This window comes from Macaca nemestrina, chromosome 11 (assembly GCF_043159975.1).
Source record: "Macaca nemestrina isolate mMacNem1 chromosome 11, mMacNem.hap1, whole genome shotgun sequence".
Classification (NCBI taxonomy): Eukaryota; Metazoa; Chordata; class Mammalia; order Primates; family Cercopithecidae; genus Macaca; species Macaca nemestrina.
Genome location: NC_092135.1, coordinates 17,655,564 through 17,666,789, shown reverse-complemented (window position 1 = coordinate 17,666,789; position 11,226 = coordinate 17,655,564). Strand labels below are relative to the sequence as shown.

The 11,226-nt window shown below is 40.4% G+C and overlaps 1 protein-coding gene across 2 annotated transcripts; it reads left to right on the top strand.

Moving 5' to 3' along the window:
- Positions 1–2,191: 2,191 nt before the first annotated feature.
- On the top strand, positions 2,192–10,950 carry LOC139357296 (endogenous retrovirus group K member 7 Env polyprotein-like). 2 transcript variants are annotated; one of them, XM_071073808.1, is made up of 2 exons: positions 2,192–2,329; positions 7,976–10,950. In XM_071073808.1, the coding sequence occupies exon 2, from the start codon at positions 8,580–8,582 to the stop codon at positions 9,597–9,599; it is 1,020 nt and encodes a 339-aa protein (XP_070929909.1). In that variant the 5' UTR covers positions 2,192–2,329; positions 7,976–8,579; the 3' UTR covers positions 9,600–10,950. The 2 variants fall into 2 exon arrangements, with proteins under 2 accessions (XP_070929909.1, XP_070929908.1); XM_071073807.1 differs by having other exon boundaries at positions 7,805–10,950.
- The last annotated feature ends 276 nt before the right edge of the window (positions 10,951–11,226 follow it).

The following is an 11,226-nucleotide window of genomic DNA, read 5'->3' as shown; positions in this document are numbered from 1 at the left end:
ATAATAAAAAAGAATACAGAAAGAAACAGAAAGGAAAGAACAGTGATACAAAAAAATGAGAATAGAATGAAATGGAAATAAGGAATTTAAAGGGATTAGAAAGAAAATGATAGATAAGCAAGATTAGCAAAAGATATAAAATATTTAAAGGTATAATTCAATAAATTTTCCAGAAATAAAAGAAGACTTGAATACATTGTACTTGAATATTTCTTGAAAGTCACAGAGTATCCTGGAAAAAATTGACAACAATAATCTAGTACATTTATGAGACTTCAAAGGTAAAGAAAGAATATTTGGGCAGCCAGGCACCCATTTCTTACGATGGGAAAAAATGAGATTGGCCTTAGACTTTACCATTAGAAGATAGTGGAGTGATACTTTTGGTACTAGGCCTCCAAAAAAACAGTGTGACTCAAACATTTTATACCCAGCAAAACTATCATTCATTATAAAAGTAATGAACCATTTTTGAACCTACAAGAATTTAAGACATTTTGTTATTTCTTGAAGAAATTATCAGGGGAAGAACTTTTCAGCCACCCAAGAGTTGAATGGAAAACAACAACAAAGGCCTAGTGAAGAAGACAGAATCTATTTAAATGTAGGACTAAGACTAAAGCAGGTTGGGATTTATGATTAAAAACACATGAATATTCTAAGCCCTGAAAATGTAGATCTAATATAACTAACAGAAGGGGAAGAAAGAAGCTACTGTATTCAGTATCTTCTATAGCTAGGAAGTCAAAAGATATCATTAGAAACTGGTAAATATACTTATTTAACAGCCCAAAAGTAAATCCTAAGAATATAGTAAACCAAGTGAAATAGAGTAGAGGATGAGAGGAAAGGAAAGAAGAGAAAGAAAAGACTAAGAGAACATTAATCTGCCAGGTTTCCTCCCTATGTAGTCTGTTGTCAAGCCCATGTCATATAATAACCTCTCACCTTGCTGCTTGGTGCCCCAGACACCAAAAACATTTACCTACCCACTCATCCATTCATTCAATGAATATTTATTGAGTGCCTAATATGCACCTGGTATGGCTCAGGGCACTGAGAACAGAAGAATGAGCAACATAGGCAAGACTCTGCCTTCAAAGAGGTTGCATTTAATTGGGAAGACATGTTATAAAAGTAACTGTACAACATAGTACCAAGTACAGGTGAGTACTATGATGAACAATAAAGCAGAAAGGAAATAGAGAGTAACAGGAGGGTGGCAGTAAGAAGGTATCAGAGGACAGAATGAAAGAATGGGTGACCCTTGTGACTATCAAAGGGCAAAGCATTTCATGCAGATGGAACATCCAGGGCAAAGACCTAGAGGCAGGTAAGAAGCTGGCAAGAGCCTGTGCTAGTCAGGTGTAAAATGTGGGCAGCATGGCCTCCTTCGCCACATCAAGGGAGTGTTCTACTCACCTCTGTACCTGTGAGTCCTCCTCCCCATGCCACGGGTGAGCACGTGCGTGCACACACACACACACGCACACATGCACACACACGCACACACGTGCACGTGCGCACATGCACGCACGTACACGCACACATACACATGCGCGAACACACGCACGCGCGCGCACACACACACACACACAGCCTCAAAGGTAGCAATGGCTCTCAGCTAGCTAGCCTCCAGAGCTTCCTACAGCCCCATGCTAAACAAAAGCATCCCATCTACCTCTTCCCAGAGCATTTCTGTTCAAGCAGCTGGGGCAGGTTGATCCCACCAGCCCTTTTCCTCTGGCCTCCAACTTTGAGCACTGGACACAGCGGGAATCTGGGCTGAAAATCAGCAAAAGTCAAGCACATAAGGCAAACAGAGTTAGGTTGCTAAGGAAAACTCAGGTACCTTTCACCAAATTGGTTCCAGACTATAACTGGTTCTAAGCTAAGGGAAAACAAAACCCTGCAGTCCGCTGGAGCTATTTGAAGCCTGAGAATTGGAGACACTGATTCAAAGGAAAGGGTGAGCTGTTACTGAACTTTGCAGGGGCCTTTGAAAACAGTATGCTGAGAATAGATAGGGCTCAAGGACAGTATCTCCAATTGAACTTTTAATGAACTCCTGTAGGCGCCAAGAAGGCGGGCAGATAAGGAAGAGCATAGAAACAAGGAACTGAGTAGAAGATTACATCTGGGAAAAGAAAGTTTGTTTTGCATTGCATTCTTTCTGCTGATGTGGGGTTTATGGGGTATAAATAAAGTGAGGCGGAGGCTCTGAGCGCGGCCGCCATGTTCTCTGTCTTTGTCTTTTGTGTGTTCTTTCATTCTCCACCACCCCCGGAACGGACCCCAACAAGTGGCGCAGCGAGCAGGGTCAGCACGGGTGAGTAGGGGAGAACAAGAAGGGGAACCCCCTAGGGGCGGGTAAGGCCCAGATATTGTTAAGGGGAACCTTCTTAAGCTTTCATTATGGGGAATTCCATCTCTCTGGCCTCAGAATATTTACAGCTGTTTCAAGGACTGTTGCTGTCTATAGGAGTGGAAGTAAAAGAAAAAGACTTTGAAGCGATTGTTTGCCCATGTTGAACACCATTGTTACTGGTTTCAGTATCAGACTAAAGTGCAGCTGAATCGGAGAGAATGGTTACAGGTAGTAAAAGCTCTGCTTAGAGCTCTCCAGTTAGGGGATATTATGCCTCTAAAATTGTGGACCTTGTGTAACTCTATCACTCAGACATTAGAGTTACTTGAGACTGATTCAGAGTGTGGTGATATAGCCACAGGAGGAAAGGTTATCTGAGGATTTGGGAAAAAAATAAATCTGAAATGGAGCCCATTTGTGCCAGGATAACAGAGGAAGGGGGAGTAGCAAAAGGGGGAGAAGAGAAAAAGCCAGCTTTTCCTTCTTCTAAGGGAAATTCTGACATGCAGTGTATTATGGAAATGCTTCAACAAATATTACAGATATATTCTTCTAATTCACCTTTGCGAGCTTTCCCTATTTCTTTTCCTTCTGCCCTGTTAAAAAAGGATTTTCCAGAGCCTCCAACCCCCCGGCTTCCTTATCTTTACCTTTGTTTGGCAAAGTTGAAGCCCTGTTCACATCAGACATACTTTAAATTTATACTAAACACCTGTTTAATATGTCAAAACCAGTGTATATGTATATCTTATTGTTTGTTAAAATATTATGAGTATTTCAATAGTCAATAAATAAGCACATTAATATTAACTATTAATATTAATATAATATTAATAACCCCAGCTAGGGAATTGTTATGTTATAGGGGTGCATAGGTTCCACCAATTTACACTCCAAACAGAAGGTGAGTATTCGAGCTGCTTAACACATTAACTACCTCTTGATATTTTCTGTGTTTTTAAATTTTAACCATTGTATTGTGTATGTAATGATTCTCAATTTGGCATTAATATACATATTTCCTAGTGAGTAATGATGTTAGACATATAGGTTTATTGTCATTTCTTTGTTCTGCTACTTTTGGTTGGGTTATTTGCCTTTTCTTATTAATATGTTGGGATTCTTTATATTTGGGGATATGAGTATTATTACATATTATATATACTTTTAATTTAAAAAAAATTTTTAAGGAGCTGGATCTGTTTCTAATTAATTGTGCTTCTTTTGCACCTAATGCTCAGTTTTCAAATGGTGGCAATAATGTCCAATTTAATGCCTTACAAATTAAATTTTTAAAAGAAATGAAAGCTGCCATTTCTAACTATGGACCCCTATCCTTGGTCTTCTTGATATTTTTTCATCAGAAAATTTGATGATTCCTATAGACTGGAAGACTTTGGGGAAGGCTTTTCTTGATCGTTCTCAGTGGTTATAATTGCATAGCTGGTAAATGGACAAGGCACATGTACAGGCTAGAAAAAATGTTATGTGTGATCCCCCAGGACCCACTGAGGAACAACTCACAGGCACGGGCCAATATGCTACTCTTAATGCTCAGGCTGGTCTAGATGATGTTGCCTTTACTCAAATCAAGACTTTGTTTTTAAGGGCCTGAAATAAGGTAGAGATAACAGGAAAATCTTCCCTTTCCTCTGTGAAGATTTTACAGGGCACAAATGAACCCTATCCAGATTTCGTAGCCCATCTTCAGGATGCTGTCTTGAAAATTTTGAGTGCTGGCTTTGCTTCAAAAATTTTGTTACAAACATTGTCTTTTAAAAATGCTTATGCTGACTGTCAAAAATTGTTAAAATCATTAAAGGCCAATGGGGCCAATTTAGATAAATATATTAAAACTTGTGTTAGTGTTGGAGGGGCTATTTATAATGCTCAATTATTTGCTGGAGCTTTGTCTAAAGCCTTAAAAGGAAATAACAAACAAGGTATTTGCTTTCAGTGTGGTAAACCTAGACATTTCAAAAAAGAATGTCATAAAAATTGAACACTTTTATCCCTCGAGGCAGAAAGCTGCCTTCAGAGGTGTACAAATGTTGTGATAAAGGTCGACATTGGACAAATAAATGTCGTTCCAAAACTGATAGAAGTGGAAATTTACTGTCTCCTCTCCTGGGAAACGGGAGTCGGGGCCCACAGGTTTGAGGCCCCAACAATTACAATACAAGTCTACTACAATATTCAGTGAGCAATGGCCTACAACATTAGGGAATAAATTCAAGTCCTCCTTAAGGATCCCACACCTTACCCCAGTTTCTCAGCTTTATGCGGCAACTAAGCAGAGTGCCGCTGCTGACTTAGCTATTACTCAGCCTTATACACTTTGTCTCCTAATAGAGGAGTATATAAATTAGCTATTAGAGTGTGTGGCCCTTTGCCAAAAGGACATGTAGGACTTTTGTTAGGTCAAAACAACAGTGCTATATGGAAGTTGATGATTTCAGAAATCATTGATCTTGATGTTACTAATAAAATTCTTATTATGGTACAAGTTCACAATTTATATGCCTAGAGGCAGAGGAACGTATTCTCAATAGGGAGGGTTTGGTAGCACAGAAGAAACTGTTTTTTGGGAAACTTTAGTTTCTAATCAAAAGCCCTTATGTTCATTGCATATTAATGAAATAGTTTTTAAAGGGTTAATTGATATGGGGGTGAATATGTCTATTATTTGTTTAAATTAGTGGCCTATACAATGGGAAAAAAGATAAGTTTCAGTTATACTCACTGGCTTGGGTGCTGCTTCTGTGGTTTATCAAAACGTAGAACCTTTAACCTGTGTCGGTCCTAAAGGTCAACAAGGTCAAGTGGTTTTTTATATTATTCCTATCAATATTAATCTTTGGGGACAAAATCTTTCATAACAATTTGGTGCTTTTTTAAACATTCTTCATATTTCCTCAGCTGTCAAAAATATGATGTTCAAAATGGGCTACAATCCTTTAAACTCATAGCCACTGTTCACCAGCCTCAAGTTTCATAATTAAAGTGTAAAACGACCACTCCTCTTTAGGTGAAACAGTGGCCATTATCTAAATAAATACTTAGGATTTTAAAAGAGTAAGTCAAAAAACAAATGGCCGAGAGGAATCTAAAGCCACGTACTTCTGCATGGAATTCCTGTCTTTGTCTTGTTCTTAAAACTATAAATGTTTACATTCAACCTAGGGAAAGTTTACAGCCCGGTCTTCCTAATCCTGCCCTTATCCCACAAAGTTAAAAATTAATGGTCATAAATCTCAAAAATTGTTTTTTCTCTATTCCATTACAACCTCAAGATTGTAAAAAGTTTGCCTTTATTATTCCTAAATATAATAATGGACAACCTATTCAAAAATATCAGCAAAAGCTTCTTCCCAGGGTATACTTAATAGCCCTACTATATGTCAAAAATTCATACATAGGACTTTAAATCCTGTAAACAATCAGTTTCTAACTGTGTTAATTTATCATTGTATGGATCTTCTCTGTCCCTGTTTTTAATAATTTTCAGCCACTTTCTCGATATCAATGGAAAGTGTTACCTCAAGGTACGTTAAATAGCCCTACCTTGTGTCAAGAATTTGTCCATAGGGCCTTGGATCCTGTTCGAAAGCGTCATCCTTCTGTTTTTTTATATCATTATATGGATGACATTCTTCTTGCTGCACCCACAAGAGAAAAGCAGCAAGATGCTTTTGTATCATTACAAACTCAGCTTTCTTTCTACTCACTTAATATTGCCACAGAAAAAATTTAACTGGATTTTCCTATTCAATATTTGGGTTATACCTTAAGAACACAAAATATTCGACCCCAAAAAATTCAAATTCGACGTGATCATTTAAAAACGTTAAATGATTTTCAAAAGCTTCTAGGAGACATTAATTGGATGCGTCCTGTTTTAGGAATACCAACATATCAGTTATAACATCTTTTTTCAATTCTAGAAGGAGACAGTCACTTGGACAACTCATGCCATTTAACTCCTTTGGCTTTACAGGAACTCCAGCTTGTTGAAGAGCAACTTCAAAAGGCCCTTCCTTTTGTTTATTTCATACTTTACCTTCTCCCACAGGAATGATTCATCAAACTAGTCGACCACTAAAATGGATCTTTCTGTCCAATAAAATATCTAAACGCTTGGCTACTTATATCGATCGTTTAGCTGAACTGATCATCAAAGGACGGCATCACTGTCGACAACTTTGGGGAGGAGATCCTTCCTTAATTATTCCTCAATTCACTCATAATCAGATCACTTATCTTCTTGCAACTTCTGATTCTTGGCAAGTTGCTTGCGCTTCTTTTGTTGGACAATTTTCTACCCAATATCCTAAGTCTCCGATCTTTTCATTTTTTAGGCAACATTCTGTGTTGCCTTTCTCACCAATTTCTGTATTTCCTGTTCAAGGTCCTACCTTTTGTACTGACGCTAGTAGCAATGATAAGGCTGGATATTGGAGTGTTCATCAATCTCGAGTTACAGTTTATCCTTATCCCTCGGTGCAACAGGGAGAACTGTTTGCTATTCTCATGGTCTTACTTCATTTCCCTACTACTGGTTGTAACATTGTTAGTGATTCTCAATACGCCGTTTATGTTACTTCTTATATTTCTCAGGCCACTTTACCTCTTTGTGCTATTTCTTCTCTTCAAAAACTCTTTTCCTTGTTATCTTCTACTTTGAGCCAACGTCGAGCTCCTTTATTCATCACTCATCTTCGATCTCATTCTCAATTTCCTGGACCATTAGTTCATGGTAATACTCAGATTGATTCACTTTTAATCAGCCACCTACATGCTGCAGAACAAAACAGGCTCGTTCTCTTATTTGAGCTTGTCTTTCCTGTGCTCCTTTGAGCATTCCATCCTTCCATCCTGGGGTTAATCCATGAGATGTCCCTTCTTTTGGACGATTAAAGTATGTTCATCATACCATTGATACCTTTTCTCATTTTCAATGGGCCACTCCGTTGCCATCTGAGAAAGCTGATTCTGTTATTACACATCTCTTGGTTTGTTTCGCCATCATGGGCATTCCTCTTATACTTGAAACTAATAATGCCCCTGCCTATGTCTCTCATAAATTACAAGTTTTCTTACAGCAATACAATATTCAACATATCACCGGTATCCCGGGCAACAGTCAAGGTCAAGCCATCATTGAGCGCGCAAATTTAACTTTAAAAACTCAACTACTAAAACAAAAAGGGGGAAATGAGCCCCCCAGAAACCAGATTTTGAAGGTTCTTTTTACCTTAATTTTTTTGAATCAATGGAGACAATTGCAAGATTCCGCTGCCGTAACCCGTCTTTCCTCACCTCCCTCGGTGATAGTCCCTGCTGACAATTTAAAGGTTTGGTATCCTAATGAAGAAGGTAAGTATGTTCAAGGGCAAGTTCTAAAACAGGGACGGGGCTATGCTCTTGTCCTTACAGGGAGCAGAGCTGAGTGGTTTCCTACAAGATGATTGAGACCCTGTTGAAAAGAAAACTGGATTCAGCATGCATTTCTTCCTTTGTTAGATGTGCCTCAGTGGGGGACTTATTTCTCTTAGTGAGGCTTTGTATGAATATTGGACTTATATTCCCTTTCCACCCTTGTATCAGGGAGTCGCCTGGGGAGAGGCGGAAATTAAGGTTTTCACCAATGACATTACTTGGATGCCGTCCCCCTATATAGACAAGGACAACATAGAACGGGAAACAGGAATTATAATCAGCACATACCAATTTGGAGTGGAAGGACTTCCAATATGTATGGGAAATAGTCCTCATTGTCTCCGAAAATCACATGAAGCCTGGGCTGTTCGCTATAATCATAGTCATGTGGCTGCTAATACTGTTATTATTGTAACTAGAAGTTTTAATATAATCATACTGTATATAGTAATGAAACTATTCCTAGTTCTTTACTTTTTTGTCCTATTCTAGAGGTTTCTCCTAATATTGAGGTGCTGGAGTGACAACAATATCGGGGAACTAAACCCCGGATTTTATTAGAATACAATGGAATGTAAATAACTGATGGGAGTGTGCACGGTGATTTTCGAATAAAATTTAGTCACATATCTTTGAAATGACACTGGGCAAATAAAAGTATTGCCGCTAACAGTAATGAAACCTTGGTACGGCGTGAAGGAGGCCTGAAGTACAGAGTCATCTTTGGAAGTTGTTAGCTGCAGGCGATGCCATTAGCACTTTTGTGGGGAATATGTCCCTTAATCTTTCTAACCCAAATAACTTCTTTCATATTCAGTTATATCGGAATACCTCCCGATATATTATTGCTTGTGTCCGTAAGCCCTACCTATTATTAGTGGGGAATTTGACATGTGATAATAATATGGGAATTGTTAATTGTACAGATACGTGTACATTTTTGTCTTGCCTCAATCATTCTTGGTGGCACAACTTTACTGGGGATATTTATATCCTCAGGGCTCGTAAGGAAATTTGGCTACCTGTTAACCTTACGCGACCGTGGGGGGCATCACCTCTTGAAACTTATACTTGGACTTCTCTCCAGCGAACCTGCCGTGCCCTTGGACTTATAATTGCCTCGGTGATGAACCTTGTCACCATCGTCTCCACTGTGGCCGTAGCAGGGCTCGCTCTACATCAAAGTATACAAAATGCTGAATTTGTGCAGCAATGGCATGAACAATCTCACCGGTTATGGCTTCAACAACGAAACATTGATTCTCAACTTGCTGAAAGATTGGACAACATGGAGCAAGCATTGACATGGCTTGGAGATCAGCTCACTGTACTCAGTACTCAGATGACATTACAATGTTATTGGAACTCCACTCAATTTTGTGTAATGCCTGTGCCTTTTAACATCTCTCAAAATTGGACCGTAATCCAAAAATTATTAGTAGGCCATAAAAATATTAGTTTGGACATCCAAGAGCTCACTCAGAACATTTCCGAAGCATTTCGACAGCAATTACATGTGTTGTCTGGAACCGTAACCCTGCAGAAGCTGGGTCAGCGCCTTGCTGCCTTTAACCCATGGACCCAGATGAAAACATGGATTTCTACAATCTCTGGAAGTATATTGCTTTGGACACTTGGATCAGGTCTACTTCTTTTGGTGATTCGATGCTCCCTCTGTCGCCTCCAAAAACAAAAGAAAACACAGGAACAAATATGGATTACCTTTTTAGGATTGAGGCAAAACAAAAACAAAAAGGGGGAAATGCAGGGGCCTTTGAAAACAGTATGCTGAGAATAGATAGGGCTCAAGGACAGTATCTCCAATTGAACTTTTAATGAACTCCTGTAGGCGCCAAGAAGGCGGGCAGATAAGGAAGAGCATAGAAACAAGGAACTGAGTAGAAGGTTACATCTGGGAAAAGAAAGTTTGTTTTGCATTGCATTCTTTCTGCTGACGTGGGGTTTATGGGGTATAAATAAAGTGAGGCGGAGTCTCTGAGCGCGGCCGCCATGTTCTCTGTGTGTCTTTGTCTTTTGTGTGTTCTTTCATTCTCCACCACCCCTGGCACGGACCCCAACAGAACTTCTGTTAGCTCAGGTGGCTGGCAGAGTAGAGGGAAGAAGCTCAAACCCCACACAGAAAGCTTTCTTGTCTCTTCTCTGAGGGCACTCACTTCAGCACCATTCCCTTGGCACCTACTAGCACCCAGCAGCCTGGCTGAGGCCTCAGAGGGTGCAGGCAAAGGAAGCAGGAAAGAGAGGAATAAACAGCTATGGAGAGGCTGCCCTGTGCCTGGCACTGTTTCTGGTACCTTTACATGTGCTTTCCTGCTGAACTTTTACGAATCCCAGGTGTAGGTAAAAACCGTATGCAGATAAGAAATGAAAGGTCAGAAGGTGAACAGTCAAAAATGTACAGGCCTCGCAGCCAAGCGCCTGTAATCATATGTCCATTACAAAGTAGGTGCCAGTGGAAAGACGGAGGTCAAGCTCACTTACCTTACTCACCTTTGCATTCTATGAAACACAGCCAGGAGAGGAGCCGAGCAGAAAGCACAATGTTAGTGGCCATCTGCTTTGCATCAATTCTATGCTGATCAGCAGCGGAGACCCTAGCAGGCACAGTTACAACCTAGGGACCTACGAGCTCCATGCAGACATCAATTATGTAGTTTTGATTCCAGCACATTCATGCAAATCTCAGCCCCAGAAGCTGCCATGTCAGGTGCTCCTTGACCTGCCAGAGTCTGGGTGATAAGCAAAGGATATTGGAACAGACAAAGGGCAATGGAAACCCTGATGGTTCCGTGTGGCGCGGACACTGGCAGCAAATGGAAGGCCACATTCCACCATCAATCTCTCTGCCTGGGCTGCCTTTTGCATTTCCAAGCTATCTGACTCAGCCCAGTCACTTCTGCCCAAAAGATTTTGAAGGGCCTGTAGGAGATTATACCAGGGGATGCTAGAAGGTGTCGGAGATGTAAAATTTAAAAAAGCAAGGAAGGGGGAGAGAAGTGAGACCCCTTTGGGCCTATAAGAGAAGAGAGAAAATAATTCCAAGATTCCTTTATATTCTGAGCAGAAGGCAGACACAACATGATAATAAATGCCAATCATCTAGGCCTGTTGAAAAGCTCTTAAAGGGCCGGGAGCGGTGGCTCAAGCCTGTAATCCCAGCACTTTGGGAGGCCGAGACGGGCGGATCACGAGGTCAGGAGATCAAGACCATCCTGGCTAACACGGTGAAACCCCGTCTCTACTAAAAAATACCAAAAAAACTAGCCGGGTGAGGTGGCAGGCGCCTGTAGTCCCAGCTACTCGGGAGGCTGAGGCAGGAGAATGGTGTAAACTCGGGCGGCGGAGCTTGCAGTGAGCTGAGATCCGGCCACTGCACTCCAGCCTGGGCGACAGAGCGAGAC